This window comes from Ailuropoda melanoleuca, chromosome 20 (genome assembly GCF_002007445.2).
Source record: "Ailuropoda melanoleuca isolate Jingjing chromosome 20, ASM200744v2, whole genome shotgun sequence".
Lineage (NCBI taxonomy): Eukaryota > Metazoa > Chordata > Mammalia > Carnivora > Ursidae > Ailuropoda > Ailuropoda melanoleuca.
This window is the reverse complement of record NC_048237.1, coordinates 21,336,622-21,357,107: the sequence shown is the minus strand read 5'-3', so window position 1 is coordinate 21,357,107 and position 20,486 is coordinate 21,336,622. Positions and strand designations below refer to the sequence as shown.

General features: G+C 37.2%; 2 protein-coding genes across 2 annotated transcripts in view; both read right to left on the bottom strand.

The window, feature by feature from the left end:
- Positions 1 to 864, bottom strand: part of LOC100476182 (claudin-6) — a gene marked incomplete at its 5' end in the record, with an annotated part of 11,936 nt that extends 11,072 nt beyond the window's left edge. The window contains 1 exon segment of the mRNA XM_034648661.1: positions 765 to 864. Within this exon segment, the coding sequence (XP_034504552.1) occupies positions 765 to 864 (100 nt within the window).
- The window catches only part of FANCM (FA complementation group M), an 83,092-nt gene that overhangs the window by 50,576 nt on the left and 12,030 nt on the right, over positions 1 to 20,486 (bottom strand). Inside the window, exons 5-11 of the mRNA XM_034648408.1 lie at positions 17,910 to 18,041; positions 16,085 to 16,217; positions 15,473 to 15,598; positions 14,526 to 14,609; positions 11,557 to 11,741; positions 3,052 to 3,258; positions 1,054 to 1,264 (exon numbers count right to left, since the gene is read on the bottom strand). Of these exons, the coding sequence (XP_034504299.1) occupies positions 1,054 to 1,264; positions 3,052 to 3,258; positions 11,557 to 11,741; positions 14,526 to 14,609; positions 15,473 to 15,598; positions 16,085 to 16,217; positions 17,910 to 18,041 (1,078 nt within the window). The remainder of the gene's footprint in view (positions 1 to 1,053; positions 1,265 to 3,051; positions 3,259 to 11,556; positions 11,742 to 14,525; positions 14,610 to 15,472; positions 15,599 to 16,084; positions 16,218 to 17,909; positions 18,042 to 20,486) is intronic.

Genomic DNA, 20,486 nt, shown 5'->3' with positions numbered 1-20,486 from the left:
AAATGCATTTTAAAAATACCCCTCCCCCAAAAAGCAAAAAAGATAAAAACAATCCCCAAGCTGTCTGGATCACCATCTCGATGTCTCCAGTTCAGAGGGTTAGGCTCCACGGTCAAGGGAGTCTCCATTTCCCTACCAGAATCAGACATAATTCTTAGTAGGTACTCAGGGGCACCCTGAGGGGTGGCATGTGCGGCGGACGCCGAGTATCGGGCCATATAACGGCTCGAGCCCTGGGAGCCCCCTGCCCAGCAACAAAAGGCCGGAGGCTGCCCAGCCCAAGTAGAGGGAGGCTCCCAGCTCCCGCATTTGGACATCCGACACCTGGGGGTTGTAGAAGTCCCAGATGATGGCGTGAGCCGTCCAGCAGATGGGGATCAGGATCAGGACCCCTGAGATGACACAGATGATCTCAGAGACTAGCACCAGACAGGCCTTGGAGTCCTTGTCCTCCACACAGGCGGTACACTTGGCTCCTGCAAGGTAGACCAGCAGCCCAAGCAGGGCCAACAGAAGGGCAATGACGCAGAGGGCACGGGCAGCCTGCAGGTCCTGGGGCAGTGCCAGCAGGGAGTCATACACCTTGCATTGCACCTGACCTGTGCTCTGAACCATGCAGGACATCCACAGCCCCTCCCACACCACCTGGGCCATGATGAGGTTGTTGCTGATGAAGGCGGTCACCTTCCACGGGGGCAGGGCACAGGACACCAGAGCATTCACCCAGCCAAGCAGTGTCAGGATGATCCCCAGGATTTGCAGACCAGCAGAAGCTATGGCAAAGTTGAGGCTGAGAGGAGCTGCACTGCGAAGAAACCCACAGGGATTCGCAGGAGCCGCAGAGTGTTCCCAAGAGTGAGTTTCTCACTCTGTTCTGTCATTATCTCCTTTCCTTCGCTACAGGAATAATCTCTTATTCTTTGCAACACCCATAACATCCTAGAATGTTTCTCAAAAAAGGACTTTCTCAAAAAGGAAATATATCAACATATGGCCTGCTAACTAACAACAGGAAAAAAAATGCATGGCTCAAATGCAAAGTTTTGTATTTACCATTCTTATAGGAAAAGTTCGAGGACTTCCGCTGCAAGTTCCGAGGCTTCTCTGATTCATAGACACCACATGTGATGAACATTTTGTGTAATTCTGGATTGATTCCAACAGGAACCATTCGTGGACTTCCTTGGTAAAAATGAAGTACCTGCCTGTTACCTGAAATAGCTTTATAAATACTTCTTTTGTTGGACTGACTTTGATTATAAGTCTGCAAAGAAAAATGTCATATTACATTATATCTATAATAGTCACTTAGCCATAACAAGTTATTATATTTATTTGGATTTATTATAAACAGTAAATTAAACTCTGAGAATACCTGTTAACTTAAATTTGAGACCTGTTCAATTAACTCTTGAAAATCAGTTCAATTCTAGTATTATAAAGCCTACCTTCATAACTATATTGCACAAAGGAAATCTATCTTTTATTTAGGATCTATTTCTGAATAAGGTGAATATTTATATAAATAAGTGTAAATTGCTTTTTTTTTTAATACTATTCCCGTATTCCGTCTTGTTACTTCTCTCTACGCTTTGGATTTCTTTACTGTATACAAGAAAAGCATTAATCCCCATACAGGATTAAATGAAATAATGCAACTGATGTACTTAGAACACCGCCCAGGAGAGTAGGTACTCATTAAATGTGGGCCATTATGATTATTTTACAGATAAGATAAGCATCTGAATATACAAGTTAGGTGGTTTGCCTAAGGTAATACAGTTAGAACCTAATTCCACTCATTGATAGTACATAGATTTTTACAAATTGCCAGATATTTAATTTACTGGAATCATTTTACAGATAAAACGAATGTTACATAATATGCTATAATCACATGAAAAGTATCGGGAAAAATTCATTTTTCAAGATGATATTTAAAGTGTCTATAAAACATTTTAAATCAATTTTTTATAACTGCCATAATTAATGAAAAAATCTTTAATATGAACCTACGTATTTGCCCAAGGAAATAGTCCCACTGAGTTACAAAAGTTAGTTAATAACTTTAGTGTAACAAACAAAATAATATTAGGTATAACATCATATTCCAGAAAGTTCTGTCACTCAAGATTGTAGCAAAGTATGAATATAATTTAAGATCCTTATCACTCTGTATAGGCATCAACAAACTTTTCCATAAAGGGCCAGGAAGTAAATATTTTAGGTGACATAATATCTCCGGCACATATTGTTGTTGGTTGGTTGACTAGTTGGGTTTAAAATGTAAAAACCATTCTCAGTTCACTGTATTTAAAAATACAAGAAAAGGGGCGCCTGGGTAGCACAGCGGTTAAGCGTCTGCCTTCGGCTCAGGGCGTGATCCCGGCTTTATGGGATCGAGCCCCACATCAGGCTCCTCTGATATGAGCCTGCTTCTTCCTCTCCCACTCCCNACAAGAAAAAAACTAAACTAAGAACAAAAAACAGGCCTTAGAAACACAGGGAAATAGTAAAACAAAATAGATACCGAGGGGCACATGGGTGGCTTAGTCGGTTATGCATCTGCCTTCTGCTCAGGTCCTGATCCTGGGGTCCTTGAATTGAGCCTCCTTGCCCAGCCCCGCCCCTTAGAGGTCCCTGCTCAGTGGGAAGCCTTCTTCTCCCTCTCCCCCCACTTGTGCTCTCTCTCACTATCTCTCTCTCAAATAAATAAATAAAATCTTCAAAAAAAAAAAAAGCTAAAGACCTCTCAAAGATTTAAAAAAATAATAATATGTATTGATTTTTGCTAACTAAGTATCTCTAAATTAATACTGAAGTAGAAAAATGTGTTTCTTTATATGGATAAAATTACAAAACTGAATCCAGTTAAAAATTCTCCTAATTCCAAGAAAAGAATACTCAGAATCTACTACAAAGTAGGGGGAAAAAAGCAACCACAATTTCCTATAGACTGCTTGGACTTTGAATGTTAACAAACTGATATTTATCTTAAGCTACATCTCTCAAATTTCAATTATCAGATCATTTTTCTACAAGTCTACTTACACGTTCTTCTCGTCCTTCAGCAAGGATAACAACAATTCTGCCTTGACGTCTGCGGCCAGTTCTACCCATTCGTTGTACAAGACGAATTGGGCTCTTCTGGGCATCAAAACATATTATAAGATCAACTTCTCCTATATCCAAACCTTCTTCACCAACACAAGTAGAAACCAATGTATTATAACCACCACTACGAAACTGTTTCACAACCTAAAATAAAAATGATTTAAAAATAACCAAATACAAATGTAAGAGACTTGTAAATCAAAGCACACTTTTTCCATTCACCCCAAAATGGTGAGATCAGATTACAAATCAGAATTCAGGATACTATGGAATAGGAAAAGAAATACCAAAATGGCAATATATACCAAAACAGACAGTGGTAAAATGCAAAGTGCAGTCCTAACGTCTTTGCCTTCATAATGCTTGTGATGCCAAACAGGTTTGCTAAGTTTACACATAAAAGAGAAACCCCAGATATTATATAGTGTCACTAAAGGGTCATGGGCATGTAAACAGCCCAGAGCAATTACTGCTAATCATATCTTAGACCTAAATTTATTGTTAGGTCTATCTAAAGTAAAATTTTTATTACTCCTAAAATTCCTATCTTACCATCTATACTGCCATTCCAATGAAGGGTAGCAGAATATGCCATCCCAAAATATGACTGTGGGAGTTTAGGACATGCTGCCCCAAAATATGCTGTTTTGATGCACTGATTATTTTGAGCTGTAGAAACCTGAAAAACTGTAAAAGCAGGGAGAGGCTTCCTCTCCCCCTTATCTGTCCAAAAACAGAAGGAATTCAATTGTCATAAATCTGTCTCCCCCAGATTTTCATCAATCAGAAAAAACAGACTCATCACAGGAGAGAGACTAAAAGCCATCCCAACAGCCAAACCTGGTTACAAACTATCACACCTCCCTTCTATTCTTCTAAGGGCCCATTCATCTTTCCCAAAAATCAATTACTCTCTCTCCTAGGAAGCCTATCTTCCTCCTCTCCTTTCCCTATTAATATGGTATTTAAGTCAATTCTAAGCCACCTTAGGAAGTTACACATTTTTCCCTGCATATCTCCCATGTATAAGGTACACATGTTAATAAACTTCAAGATTTATATATTCGACTGTTTATTCAACATCTCTACTTGATGTTTAAAAAAGTGCTACTCAGGGGCACCTGGGTGGCTCAGTTGGTTAAGCGTCTGCCTTCGGCTCAGGTCATAATCCCACGGTCTTGTTATCAAGTCTGTCACGGAGCTCCCTGCTCAGCAGGGTGTCTGCTTCCCCCCTCCCCACCCCTCCCACCATCTCATGGTTGCTCTCTCTCTCTTTCAAATAAATAAATAAAAATCTTAAAAGGATAAAATTTAAAAATTTAAAAAATAAAACAATGCTACTCAAAGTATAGTTCACAAACTGTTTATTACTGGTGTGATTCACAGACTATTACCAGCCAACAACAATAACATAACTACAAAAATTAAGAGTAAGTGTTTAGAAACTTGACAGAGCAATACTACATTTGTTGGCTTTAATAAAAAAATTTGGCCATGAACATTGTTTTCATTAATTTTACTTTTTTTTAATATTATTGTAATGTTCAAAAGTATCTGTCTGTGATATACTAAGAGGAAATAAACTAGTCCTCCATCAATTTTCAGTCAGAAAAACACTAATCTCATAGACATGCCAAAGTTAGCTCACCTAGAACCAAACCCCTGATATTTCTCTCCAAAATCTCCTTTTCCTGAAGTCTTGTCTATCTTCCTTAATAGCAACTCTTTTCAGTTTTTCCGGCCAAATGCCTGGAGTCATCCTTGGAGTCAGCCTTCACACTCCTGAATCTCATAACCCACTCTAATTTGCCAATAAATCCCCTCAGCTTGACCCTCAAAAATATATCCAGAATCCAACCTTTCTCACAACTTTCCCTGCTACCACTCTAGTCTAAGCCACCATCATCTTTAGCTTGGTATTGCAATAAGACTTTCCAATCGGTCTTCCTGTTTGCACACTTAGTCCACTATACTTTCTTAAGATAGCAACTGGTGTGATTTTGTAAAAAATGTAAACTAGGTCATGACCCTCCTCTGCTTCAAACTCTCCAAGGTCTTACTTTCCAATCTCACCCAGAGTACAAGCTAAAGTTATTAAAATGGAAATACCCCACTTACATCAACAGACAGATCATCTAAACAGAATATAAAAAAGGAAATGGCTTTGAATGACACACTGGACCAGACGGAATTAACAAAATATTCAGAACTTTCTGTCCTGAAACAGCAGAATACACATTCTTTTCAAGTGCACATGGAACATTCTCCAGAACAGATCACATAGTAGATCACAAAAGAGGCCTAAACAGGGGTACCCAGGTGGCTGAGTTGGTTAAGCGTCTGCCTTTGGCTCAGGTCATGATCCCAGGTTCTGGGATCCAGCTCCAGATCAGGCTCCCTGCTCAGCGGGGAGTTTACTTCTCCCTCTCCCTCCACCCCTTCCCCCCACCACTCATGCTCTCTTCTCGCTCTCTTTTTCTCTTTCAAATAAATAAATAAATAAAATCTTTAAAAAGAGAGAGACCTCAACAAATACAAAAAGACTGAAATCACACCATGCACCTCTTCTGACCACAATGCTATGAAACCAGAAGTCAACCACAAGAAAAAATCTGAAAAGACCACAAATACATGGTGAGTAAACAACATGCTACTAAACAATGAATGGGTCAACCAGGAAATCAAAGAAATAAAAACAAAAATACATAGAAACAAATGAAAATGAAAACACAACAAACAGTCCAAAATCTTCAGGATGCAGCAAAAGCAGTCATAAGAGGGAAGTATATAGCAATACAGGCCTATCTCAAAAAGCAAGGAAAAAATCTCATATAAACAACCTAACCTTACACCTAAAGGAGCTAGAAAAAGAACAAAAGAAGCCTAAAGCCAGAAGGAAGGAAATAATAAAGATTAGAGCAGAAATAAATGATGTAGAAACTTAAAAAAAAATAAATCAATAAAAGTAATAAACCTCTAGCCAGACTTGTCAAAAAGAAAAGAGAAAGGACCCAAATAAATCATGAATAAAAGAGGAGAAATAGGGGCGCCTGGGTGGCACAGCGGTTAAGCGTCTGCCTTCGGCTCAGGGCGTGATCCCAGCGTTATGGGATCGAGCCCCACATCAGGCTCCTCTGCTATGAGCCTGCCTCTTCCTCTCCCACTCCCCCTGCTTGTGTTCCCTCTCTCGCTGGCTGTCTCTATCTCTGTCAAATAAATAAATAAAATCTTTAAAAAAAAAAAAGAGGAGAAATAACAAACACCGCCATAGAAATACTAATAATTACAAGGGAGTATTATGCAAAACCATAGGCCAACAAATTGGACAACTTGGAAGAAATGGATAAATTCCGAGAAACATATAAATTACCAAAACTGAAACAGGAAGAAATAGAAAACTTGAATAGACTGATAACCAGCAAAGAAGCTGAATCAGTAATCAAAAATCTCCCAAGATACAAAAGTTCGGGGCTAGATGGCTTCACAGGCAAATTCTACCAAACATTTAAAGAAGAGTGAACACCTATTCTTTTCAAACTATTCCAAAAAACAGAAAAGGAAGGAAAACTTCCAAATTCATTCTATGAGTCCAGCATTACACTGATACTAAAACCAGATAAAGACTCCACTAAAAAAGAGAACAGGCCAATATACCTGATGAACATGGATGCAAAAATTCTCAATAAAATATTAGCAAACCAAATCCAAAAATACATTTAAAAAACCATTCACCACGACCAAGTGAGATTTATTCCTGCTTGCAAGGGTGTCTCAATATTTGCAAATCAATCAACATGAGACACCACATTAATGAAAGAAAGGATAAGAACTATATGATCCTTTCAATAGATGCAGAAAAGGCATTTGACAAAGAAGATGAAGTACAACACCCAATGATGATAAAAACCCTCAACAACATAGGTTTATAAGGAACATACCTCAACATAATAAATGCCATCTATGAAAAACCCACAGCTAATATTATCCTCAATGGGAAAAAATTGAGAGCTTTTCCTCTATGGTCAGAAACAAGACAGCGATGTCCACTCTCGTCCCTGTTATTTAACATACTATTGGAAGTCCTAGCCTTAGCAATCAGATGTCTAACAACAACAACGAAATAAAGGGCATCCAAATTGGCAAGGAAAAAGTCAAACTACTGTATGCAGACAACATGATACTCTATATAGAAATGCCAAAAACTACACCAAAAAACTGGTAGAACTGATAAAATCAGGGAAGTTGTAGGATACAAAGTCAATGTACAGAAATCTGTTGCATTTCCATACACCAATAATGAAGCAACAAAAAGAGAAATTAAGAATCAGTCCCATTTACAACTGCAGCAAAACCATAAGATACCTAAGAATAAATCTAACCAAAGAGGTGAAAAGAAGACCTGTACTCTAAAAACTATTAAACACTGATGAAAGAAACTGAAGCTGACACAAAGAAATAGAAAAACATTCCATGCTCATGGATTAGAAAAACAAAGATTGTTAAAATGTGTATACTACCCAAAGCAATCTATACATTTAATGCAATCCCTATAAAAATACCAACAGCATTTTTCACAGAGCTAAAACAAACCACCCTAAAATTTGTATGGAGCCACGAAAGACCCCAATAGCCAAAGCAATCCTGAAAAATAAAAGCAAAGTTGGAGGCATCACAATTATGGACTTCAAGTTAAATTACAAGGTTGTAGTGATCAAAACAGTATGGTACTGGCGCAAAAATAGGACAAGAGATCAATGGAACAGAATAGAAAACCCAGAAATAAACCCAGAACTATACGGTCAATTAAAACTTGACAAAGCAGGAAAGAATATCCAACGGGAAAAAGACAGTCTTTTCAACAAATGGTGTTGGACCACAGGACAGCAACATGCAGAAGAGTGAAACTGGACCACTTTTTTATACCATACACAAAAATAATTCAAAATTTATGAAAGACCTAAATGTGAGACTTGAAACCAAGAGGAGAATACAGTGTTCTTTGACACTGGCTGTAGCAACTACTTCTGAGGCAAGGGAAATAAAAGCAAAAATAAACTATTGGGACTACATCAAAATAAAAAGCTTCTGCATAGCAAAGGAAACAATCAACAAAACTAAAAGGCAACCCATGGAATGGGGGAAGATATTTTCAAATAACATAGCTGATAAAGTGTTAGTATCCAAAATCTACAAAGAACTACAAATCAAACTCAACACCCAGAAAATGAACAATCCAATTAAAAAATGGGCAGAAAACATGAATAGACATGTCCAAAGAAGACATCTAGATGGCAAACAGATACAAGAAAATATGCTCAACATCACTGACCATCAGAAAAATATAAATCAAAACTACGATGAGATATCACCTCACACCTGTCAGAATAGCTAAAGTCAACAATACAAGAGACAACAGGTATTGACCAGGATGAGGAGAAAAAGGAACACTGGTGAATTGTTGGTGGGAATGCAAACTGATATAGTCACTGTGGAAAACGGTATGGAGGTTCCTCAAAAAGTTAAAAATAGGGGCGCCTGGGTGGCGCAGTCGTTAAGCGTCTGCCTTTGGCTCAGGCGTGATTCCGGAGTTCTGGGATCTAGCTCCACATCAGGCTCCTCTGCTGGGAGCCTGCTTCCTCCTCTCCCACTCCCCCTGCCTGTGTTCCCTCTCTCGCTGGTTGTCTCTCTCTGTCAAATAAATAAATAAAATCTTAAAAAAAAAAAAAAAGTTAAAAATAGAACTACCCTATGACCCAGCAATTGCACTACTAGGTATTTACCCAAAGAATACAAAAATAATAATTCAAAGGGATACATGTATCCCTATGTTTATGGCAGCATTAACTATCATAACCAAATTATGGAAATTGCCCAAGTGTTGTCTATTGACTAAAAAATGGATAAAGAAGAGGTGGTATATATATACAATGAAATACTACTCATCCATAAAAGATAATGAAATCTTTCCATTTGCAGGGACACGGATGGAGCTAGAGAGTATTATGCTATGTGAAATAAGTCAGTCAGAGAAAGACATATGCCATTATGATTTCACTCATATGTGGAACTTAAGAAGCAAAAATGAGGAAGACCTGGGTGGCTTAGTCGGTTAAACGTCTGACTCTTGATTTTGGCTCAAGTCATGATCTCAGGGTCCTGAGATTGACCCCTGCATTAGGATCTGAGCTCAGTGAGGAGTCTCTTTGTCCCTCTACCTCCCCCGGCTTGCTCTCACACTCACTCTCTCTCTCTCTCAAATAAATTAAAAAAATCTTTAAAAAAACAAAACAAAACAAAAATGACCAAAGGGGGAGAAAAGAGAAAGAGAGGCAAACCAAGAAACAGACTCTTAACTATAGAGAACAACAGATGGTTACCAGAGGGGGGGCTGGTAGGAGGATGGCTAAAATAAGTGATGGGGATAAAGGAGGGCACTTGTGTGATGAGCACTGGGTGTTACATGGAAGTGCTGAATCACCATATTGTAAAACTACTATTTCACTCTATGTTAACTAACTGAAATTTAAAGAAAAACTTTTTTAAAAAAATGGAAATGACTTAAAGTCCTAAAGGATCTGGCCCCCTACTTCCTCCCTGACTTCATCTCCCGTTTCTAAATAAATGAATAATTTAATTACAACTGTTTGCACAGAAGTTTTAGAATAAAACTGATCTTAGGAAAGCAATTATGTCAGGAGTAATAGAAAGGGTTGTTACTTTGGCCTACATAAAAATATTATTGATATAAGTGAGGAAAGGACAAAATCAATATAAAATCAATGAGGTTTCTTATAGCACCTGACAAACTCAGCAAATAATGATTTTAGGTAATATCAAAACTGGCCAGAGATTAGGCTGGGTACCGTTAGTATTTCAAAATGCTTAACACCCTAGGCAAAAATCCACTTCATTTTTCATTCATATATAAATGTAAGAGTAGTAATAATAGCCTGCTAGGTATCTGAACCTTTTAAAATACATATAATCAGATTTGAGATGGGCACAGGTATTCTCTTGCAGACTCAGGAAAACCTTAGACTGTCCTCACCAGATACAATCAGCTTAAACAGACTCTTCTGAGTGCAATGAGGACTGGTATAAAAGACATTTAAAGAATAGGATTCCTCCTACTAATGTTTACAAAATCAAGATCTGTCAAAAATAATTAGATATTGAAGACACACCTGATTGTCAGTGACTATTCAAATGCAGACCTACAGCTAACCTGCAAAAACTTGTATACGGTTTAGGGAAAAAAAAAAGTCTGAAATTTCCAAAAAAAAAAAAAAAAAAATTTACAGTACTTAGAAAACTTATGACTCTTATTCAGAGCATAAATGGATAAATGGTTTCCTCCGACTCCTTTTTTTTTTTTTTTTTTCAAGAGAGAGAGCATATGGGGTTGGGGACCAGGGCAGGTGGGGTGGGCATGGTGCTAGAGGGAGAGAGAGACTCCATGCCCAGCACAGAGCCCCACATGGGTCTCGATCTCATGACCAAGAGCATGACCTGAACCAAAATCAAGAGTCAGAAGCTTAACTGATTGAGCCACCCAGGCACCCCTGGCTATATTTTTATATGTTCCTTTTTTTTTTCTTTTATTCTTTCCTTTTCTTTTTTTTTTGTAGACTCCACACCCAGCATGGAGCCCAGTGCAGAGCTTGATCTCACAACCCTGAGATCAGGACCTGAACTGAGATCAAGAGTCAGATGCTTAACCAACCGAGCCACTCAGGAATCTCCCCAACCATATTCTTAAGATTTTTAAATAATAGAAAAAAGAAATAAGCTCATTATTTCTTTAGAATATATAACTAACATGACTTAAAAAAACAAAAGTAAACATTTACTGAAAGCTCTACAGTATGATTTCATTTAATGCTCACAACAACTATAAGAACTATGTACACAGATAAGGAAAACTGAGGCACAAGAAGTAAAGAAATTTGTAAGTGGTAGGGCCAGGATTCCAACCTACCTAGTATGATTTCAGAGCCTTTCTGCTTAACCACTATAACCTACCTTACTTGAAAAAAAGTCTTGAAACCACAAAAACCACATTTTTGATCTTTCAAAATATGCCTATGTTTATTTGCATGTCTACTACAAAATTATTTTTAAAAAGTAGCTGTTTAGGGGCGCCTGGGTGGCACGGCGGTTAAGCGTCTGCCTTCGGCTCAGGGCGTGATCCCGGCGTTATGAGATCGAGCCCCACATCAGGCTCCTCTGCTGTGACTGCTTCTTCCTCTCCCAGTCCCCCTGCTTGTGTTCCCTCTCTCACTGGCTGTCTCTCTCTCTGTCAAATAAATAAATAAAATCTTTAAGAATAAATAAATAAATAAATAAATAAAAAGCTGTTTGACCAATGAGTTAAAACAAAAGAGTGTAAGTACAAAGCTAATCAATTTTATTTTAGTTTTCATCATCTCCAAAAATAATTACCTCCAATTGCTCCTTCTGGGTAAATCCCTTCATGCTTTTCCCTGAGGCATGGCCAACAAAAGTCATCACTCTAATAACTGGCTGATGCTGTAAAAGCATTTCTGCGATTTCTTGAACACTATCTCGAAATGAAGAGAAGATCATAACTCTGGTCTCATCACATTTCTTTGCAGAGGTGTTTTGAGCTATATAACAAAAAAATACTTTAATTACATTTTTAAAAGCATATACCCAAGAACTACTTCAAGACAACCCTGAAACTATATACTAATGAATTTCTTTCAAAAAAGTAATTCAAGACATCTAAAAGCTTTGCTGGTTTTCCTCCTACCTACTCTAGGAATTTTAGTATTCTTGGCTCCCTACCTCTCATTGGCTGTCATAATAAAATCCTAAACAAATCAAGTAAAAATTACCTGTATCACTTTTAACCAGTCCTTCAATTCATGCCTGATGCCGGTTATTCCCCCTTACCTTCCAAGTCAGAATCACAGAACTGCAGTGCTCCCACTAATTTCATAAATATTTCCTTTTCTTATTGTCCACTAAAAGCACTCTTTCAATCCAGGCCATGGGATTCTGTCCCCAAATCTATGATACTTTCAAATTCTCCAAGGAGAACTAGAGAATACATCCTACAGTCAATCACAAAGCTGATCTCAAGGTCTCTGTGCTTGGGAGGCAGCAGAATCCACAAGTAAGAATATGATCTTTGAGGGTGGCCACTTACCTCTCTGGGTGATGTATAACCATGACAGTTAATCCCTTTAAGCTTTAATATTTTCATATCTAAAATGAGTGGAATATAAAGTATACAGACTTGCACATAGCAATTGTTAATAATTGAATATTGTATGGGTTTTTTGTATGTCTTCTTTTATTTTTAAGCTTTCCCATGATTTCTATTATATTTATCTTTATGTGCATGCCAGGGACTATATGAAGCATTTTATATATGAACTCATTTAGTCTTCATAACGGCCCTACGAATTAAATGACTTAACACATGCAAAGTTAATTCACAATACCTAAGGAAAAGCAAGAGCTGTTGCAAAGAAAATTATTCTAGGTAAACATCCTTTGAATTATCAAGCCTCTACATCTGACCAACTCCTGACCAACTGGTACTTTCAATGCAAAGCTTATCACCTTCAACCAGCTACAGCCTGCCTTTCTACCTTCATTCTACTGAACGACCTCTGCCAAAGTCTTAATAACTTCCATATTGACAAATCAATGCTCACTTTTTAGTTCACTTTACCACACCTCTCAGCAGCATCTAACACAGTACACTCCTTCCTGCTAAAATAGTCTCTTCCCTCAGCTTCTCTGCCATTCACTTGTCCAGTTTCTTTCTCAACCTCCTTTGTGGCTTTTTTCCTTTCTTTTTTTAAGATTTTATTTTTAAGTAACCCCTACACCTAATGTGGTGCTCAAACTCACAAACCCAAGATCAAGAGTCACATGCTCCACCAGCTGAGCCAGGCAGTCACCCCTCCTCCAAAGTTTAAATGTTGGTATTCTTCAGGACTACAGTCTGGGTCCTCTCGTCTCTAAACTGTATTCCTGGTAATGTGATCATAACCATTCTTGAAACTTTAAATATCACCTTCATGCTGTGATTTCAAAGTGTATTCATATATATGTTAAGAGATTAAAAACAGCCCAGGGATGCCTGGGTGGCTCAGCCGGTCAAGCAGCTGCCTTCCACTCATGTCATAATCTTAAGGTCCTGGGATCGAGTCCTGCTCCTTGCTCAGCGGGGAGCCTGCTTCTTCCTCTGCCTGCTGTTCCCCCTCCTTGCGCCCGCACGCGCTCTCTCTCTCTCTGACTTAAAAAAAAAAAAAAAAATCCCAGACCATTCTCCTGAGATCCAGATTCACTTATTCAGTGCTTACACATCTCCACCTAGATATCTCAAAAGCATCTAAATGTGTTTACTCTTTCTTCTGTATGCTGTTCTTAACTTTTTTCTTTGCTCATATAATTATTCAAAACATACACACACACACACACACACACACACACACTCTCTCTCTCTCTCTCTCTCTCTCTCTCTCTCATGGGATTCTTTTTTTTCCCTCATATCCTATGTCTAATCTATCACCAAATACTGTTGGCCCCAAATTCAAAATATATCTAGAATCTATAATCACTTAGAACCTACACTACTATTTTCCTGGTACAAGCCACCATCATCTGTTATCTTCTTAAACTGTAACAATAGTCCCCTAAGTGGCTAATGTGTACACTCAGCAAAAGCTACCAGAGTGATCTTTTAAAAATGTAAGTCAGATCACATCACTCTACTGCTCTAAATGTCCCTACAATGGTTTCACAAAGCATAAACATTTATAGAATAAAAACCAAAGTCTTGACTTGGTCTACAAGCCATATATGATCTGGTCCCTGGCCACCTCTTCAATCTTCACCTAAACCACTCTTACCCTCATTACATTACTCCAGCAGCATTGGTTTGTTTACTGATCCTTAATCATATCAAACACCCCATTGCCTCAGGGACTTTGAATCTACTATTAGTTCTGCCTGGTATGATCACCCCCCAAAAATCTACAAGGCTTTCTCCCTCACTTCCATCAGGTAACAGCTCAAACATCACCCTAGAGACAGGCTTTCTCTAACACCCTATATAAAACAGCACTCCTCCATGACTATGTCCTTACCTGCTTTACTTTTCCCCACCATTATATTGTATATTGCTTTACTGTCTGCTTACCTTCTATTGCCCCAGACTTATTTTCTTTTTCATAGAATACCTTATTCTTCGCATTCCCACCATTTCCCTTGTCCCACTCTCCCAAAATTTCTTAAAGCTTTTTTTCCTTAGGTTTATTATCCCAGTAAGTAAAAGCCCATCTTCTCCATAAAGTGTAAGCAAAAACTAATGGGTCAGAGTTTTAGCTCTTTCAGCAACTTTGTCTCGCCTTGAAGCTACAAACATGACTTACTATTCCATGACTTGAAGTGCTCAACTACAACTTCTTCTAATTTCTTTAACTTCGGATGACTATAGAAAAATTTTTTTTTATCTCCTGCAACAAAAACACCAAAAAATCGTTATATATTTTCCATTCAATTACATTAATGTATTTTAATTATCCTTTTCAAAATAGATTTCTTGGGGTGCCTAGGTGGCTCAGTCAGTCAAGCATCTGCTTTCAGCTCAGGTCATGATCTCGGGGTCTTGGGATCAAGCCCTGCGTCTGTCTCTCCGCTCAGCGGGGAGTCTGCTTCTAACTCTGCCTCTCCCACAACTCATGCTCACACTCTCTCTCTCTCAAATAAATAAAATCTTCAAAATAGATTTGTAAACTTAATTTTTTTCTGTTTATTTAAATAGTAAGTAGCATCTGTGTGGCACATAAGCCCTAAATAAAATAAACCTTGAAATTTTCTTTAAAGATTTATTTTATTTATTTATGGGGTGAAGAGGGAGAGAGAGAATCTCCAGCAGATTCCCCACTGAGTGTGAAGCCCAATGTGGGGCTCAATCTCACAACCCTGAGATCATGACCTGAGCCGAAATCAAGAGTCAGATGCTCAACTGACTGAGCCACCCAGGCGCCCCTGAATTTTTATTATAATTTCATTCTGAAAGAGAATCCAAAGGAAATCAGCAGCAAAGCAGAAGGGAAAAATATGTATTTAGTTAAGCTATAAATCAGTTTTTGGTAGTTCTGAGAATTTTCACTAACAACTACTACTAACATCTATTATAATTTAAAGTTTATAAACTTGGAATATATATTTATCCTAACTTAAAGAATAAAATCTTTAAGCATTTAATAGACCTATTGCTATAGAAATAATTATAGACACGTGAATCAATGGAGCAACATTTCAAAATCAATATGATAAAGAGAAATAATACAAAATTTAAAAAGAAAAACTAGACCTTTTTGGATAGTAGAAAAGCCATTTGCTGAAGTACCACGTGTATGTGCAAACATGCACTCTAGATGATTATAGAGTTTCATGAAGTCCTCATTTCGGCTAAGTTCATTTTTTGCCCGAGTCATTCCTTCAGAAATTAGGAAAAGATTTTCCAAATTAATAAATGTAATAGCAAACTTAATCCAACTTATTATTAAAAAGAAATTAAACTTTAGTAATGAATACAAATTTTTCTAATTTAAATATAAAAGCCAGCAACTATTTCCAGTTCCACATTCACATTTGTATTAATGAATGGCTTGCTTTTTATCACTAATTTATCAAAAACAAAAAAGCGTAATCATTTGTTACATAACTATTTAACTGCTCTTCGTTGTTTTTGTTGTTGTTCTGTTTGTTTTTGTTTTTTTAAATATTCTCTAGGCCCAAAGGAGGGCTCAAACTCATGATCCCAAGATCAAGAGCTACGCACTCTACTGACTGAGTCAGCCTGGCACCCCTATTTTATTGCTTGTTAAAATAAAGCATTTTTAAGTAACCCAAACTCTTCAATATGTGTTTAACCAAAATAACAATATGTCATTATTCCTTTAAATAATTTCATATAATTTACCTTTAGTTCCATCCATAATTCCACAAAGGAAGAAATATAATGATCTCATTCCCATTTGCTGCAATAATTCATAACCATGATATAAACTAATACAAATAGCAAACTCTCCTTCAATTATGCCTTGTTGTATTCCCTAGAAAAATAAGCACATACCGAATTTAACCAGAGGAAGAAATAAAGATACATGTTCTGTGTGAAACTTACCACTCTATTCAAGGTCCACCTATTGAATGTCATAGGACATAGTGCCAGTGTATTTTCCATTTTAAAATCTGTCCCTTTTTAATTTTTTTTCTTTAATTCAATACGAAACATACATCTTAAAGAGAATAAGTGATGCAGAAAAATATTTCATATACCGTTTCTCTTCCTAGGTAAATTATTAGCAGTATATATATTCATTTGTTCTTTCAGAACTATTTAACAAGTACCTACTACATATCAAGCACAGAGGTAGATACTTGGGATACAATGGAAAATAAATCACATAATGGCCTATCCTCATAAATGTTACTGGCACCAGAACAAAATTTACTCAGACAGTTTAACACTAACATTTAACATTTAACACCAACTACACATGCCATAATAACATCTGACACCGTCCTAGGACCAGACACTGTTCTGAGCACATTACTTACACACAAACTCGTTTAATCCCAACATCTGGGAGGTAGGTTCTATAGTTATGCCCATTTTATACATGAGGAAGCTGTAGAGCCAGTATTTGAACCCATGAAATCTGGCTCGGGGTCCTTGTGCTTTTAACCACTACTCTCAAGGAAAAGTGAAATACATATTCCTTTTATGAGAGCATACAACAGGTATAACTATAAGACAGGATAATTTTTAAAAGAGACCACTGAGAATAAATTTTAATTCTTTTCTTTTATTCAAGATAAAGACTATTATTCTCTACCTTATGTCTTTAGTAGCATTTAATATCAGTAATAATCATTTTAAATGTTTGCAGGGTAGTGATTAATGTCCTTAAATGGTACCCCAATTACCTAAACCACCTCTTTGCAAAATACAAACTCTCATCAGTAAGATCAAGTTCAAGAGGTTTAGATTTACTACCTGAAATTTCAATGAACCTTCAATGGCTAGCAGAAATTAAAACATTCTATTAAAGTCTAATATAATATACTGTATTTTACAGAAGAGGTTCCCTTAGTGGTTCCCTAGATACTACACAATAAAGTCTACATTTCTTGGTGTAACATTTAAAGCTACTCTTAGTGCTCACAACCTAGATTAACTATCATATCTGACTTCCTTAATCTTTTACCTCAGCTATGTTGGCTTGTTCACTGACTCCTTTATACCTTCATTCAATTGCCTCTCTTCTTTTGCAAATGCATTCCCTCTCAGTTCAAAGAATGACTCAGTGCTTTCCTGCTTGTGAGCATCTCTTCTGACTTTGGACCTAGCTTGATAGGTATGTTCCTATCCATCTATTTTTTTTCCTAGGAAGATTAGAAATAAGAAGCTTACTATGATGCTTTCTCCAACCTCTAGTATCAAGAGTTAAGACTAAATGCTCTAGGTCTAAAAGTTAGTATATTCTACCCTCTCACAGCACTTTGACAGAAATGAACTAAAATACCAGGTCTTTATTAAAAGTTAAAAGATAAAATTATCTTAATTCAAAGCATTAAAGCATATTTTCACTAGACTTTTTTCATGGTTCTTATAAACTATATAAATCGTATCTAAATTCTTGGTGAGCTAATATATATCAAAAAACAATTATTATTTACATTTTATCTTGGGTTTAAATAAAAACTTAGCCTCTCTTCAAAATTAATTTAAAAATACCTACCACAATATTTGGAGATGGGTTTTTCCTAAATTGATCTCTTGCCAAAATTATCTGGTATTTTGTTAGATTGGGGATATCCTTTCTCATCAACACATTCCTCTGAATCAAAGAACGGGCAAATGCCTCCAAAACCTGCAAATTTCAGTGAAATTTAGTTTAAAAGTCCTCTTTCAAATACAATCATTTTCTCACATATTAAAAGAGAAGTTATATACTAAAGTTTGTCTTAAAATAAATTTTTGTTTTTAAAGATTTTATTTATTTATGTGACAGAGAGACAGCCAGCGAGAGAGGGAACACAAGCAGGGGAGTGGGAGAGGAAGAAGCGCTCCAAGCGGAGGAGCCCGATGTGGGGCTTGATCCCAGAACGCGGGGATCACGCCCTGAGCCGAAGGCAGACGCTTAACGACTGCGCTACCAGGCGCCCCTGTCTTAAAATAAATTTTTAAGTAAACACACAAAATAACAAAAAAACTTAAAAGTACTTAACATTTATCCCAGATAACATCCATAGGACAGTCAGCACAAGCAACCACTGGATCCAACCATAATTTAAGAACATATGTGTTTATCTGTGTATTTCTTAATTCCCCTCCCTCCCCAACCTACACACATTATAATCTAAGCACAATGAATGTAGGGCCTTTGATTTCTCACTGTTACATCTTCAATATGAAGAACAAATTCTGGCATATAGGTAGATATTTGTAGTCTTGCCGACTAAATTAAAATGTCTTGAGTATATTCAAATTGATTTGTTGATTCATTCTTTCAAGAAATACTTATTAAGCATCTAGTATATGTCAAGCATTTTCCCAAAGGCTGGGAATTTGTAGCTGAGACAAATGAAGTCACTACTTTCATAAAGTTTACATCCAATGAAGGGAAGCAAAGAATAAGGAGTGAACAAAGTTTCTATTACAATAAATGCATTTAAGAACCTAAAACACAGTAACGCTATAGAGTTTTGGAGGGAAATGGGGTCACTATTAATTAAGGTAAACACAGATGGTCTCTCTAGAGAGGGAATATTTGCGTTGACATCAAATGATAAGTGCTAAAGAGAGAACATATCAGGCAGAGGAAATAACAGACAAAAGGTCCTGATGCAGGTTGAGCTTGATGGCACAGTGAAGGAAAACAGAGACCTAGAGATTAAGACCTAGTACAGCAATATGGAATTAGCTGTTTAAATTTTTGCCTAATTCTCTTTCCTAAAATAGGGCTATTTTTTTTAAAGATTTTATTTATTTATTTGACAGACAGACAGCCAGCGAGAGAGGGAACACAAGCAGGGGGAGTGGGAGAGGAAGAAGCAGGCTCCTAGTGGAGGAGCCTGATGTGGGACTCGATCCCAGATTGCAGGGATCACGCCCTGAGCCAAAGGCAGACACCCAACGACTGTGCCATCCAGGCACCTAAAATAGGGCTATTTTAGTAGAGTTCTATTTTTCCTCCCTTCCAGCTTTGCTGATCATATTACCTCAATGCATCAATAAAATGAAATGCCTATTATATGTGTTTATACAAATTATAATTTTTACATCCTTATAAATGGAATGATTTTAATCATGACAAAATGTATTTAGTAGATGATTATATTTTATATCAAAATAAAAAGTTTCTGGAGATGCCTGGCTTAGTTGGTAGAGCATGTGACTCTTGATCTTGGGGTCATGAGTTCAAGCTCCAAATTGGGTGAAGAGTTTACTTAAAAAGATTAATTAAATAAATAAAATAAATCGAAAAAATAAAAATCTCTGCATTACAAAGGAAACCATCGACAAAATGAAAAGCCAACCTACTGAATTAGAGAAGATACTTGCAAATGATATATCTGATAAGGGGTTAATATCCAAAATATATGAAGAGCTTACACAATTCAACACCAAAAAAGATCTGATTTAAAAAATGAGCAGAGTGGTGCCTGGGTGGCTCAGTCAGTTAAGCAGCTGCCTTTGGCTCGGGTCATGATCCCAGGGTCCTGGGATGGAGCCCCATGTTGGGCTCCCTGCTCAATGGGGAGTCAGCTTCTCCCTCTCCATCTTGCCCCTCCCCTCACTTGTGCACACTCTCTCTAATAAATAAAATCTTTTAAAAAATTAAATAAATAAAAAATGAGCAGAGGACCTGAATAGACGTTTTTCCAAAGACGATATACAGATAGATGGCCAACAGACAAGAAAAGATGCTCAACATCACTCATCATCAGGGAAATGCAAATCAACACCACAGTGAGTTATCACCTCACACCTGTCAGAATGGCCAAATCAAAAAGATGAGAAATAACAAATGTTGGTGAAGATGCGGAGAAAAAGAACCCTTATACAGTGTTGCTGGGAATGTAAATTGGTACAGCCACTGTGGAAAAGAGTATGGAGGTTCCTCAAAAAATTAGAACTACCATATGACCCAATAATTCCACTACTATGTATTTACTCAAAGGAAATGAAAACACTAACTTTAAAAGATATATGTAACCTTATGTTTATTGCAGCATTATTTACAAGAGCCAAGATATGAAAGCAACCCAAGTGTCCATCAGTAGACAAATAGATAAGGAAAATGTGGTGTGTA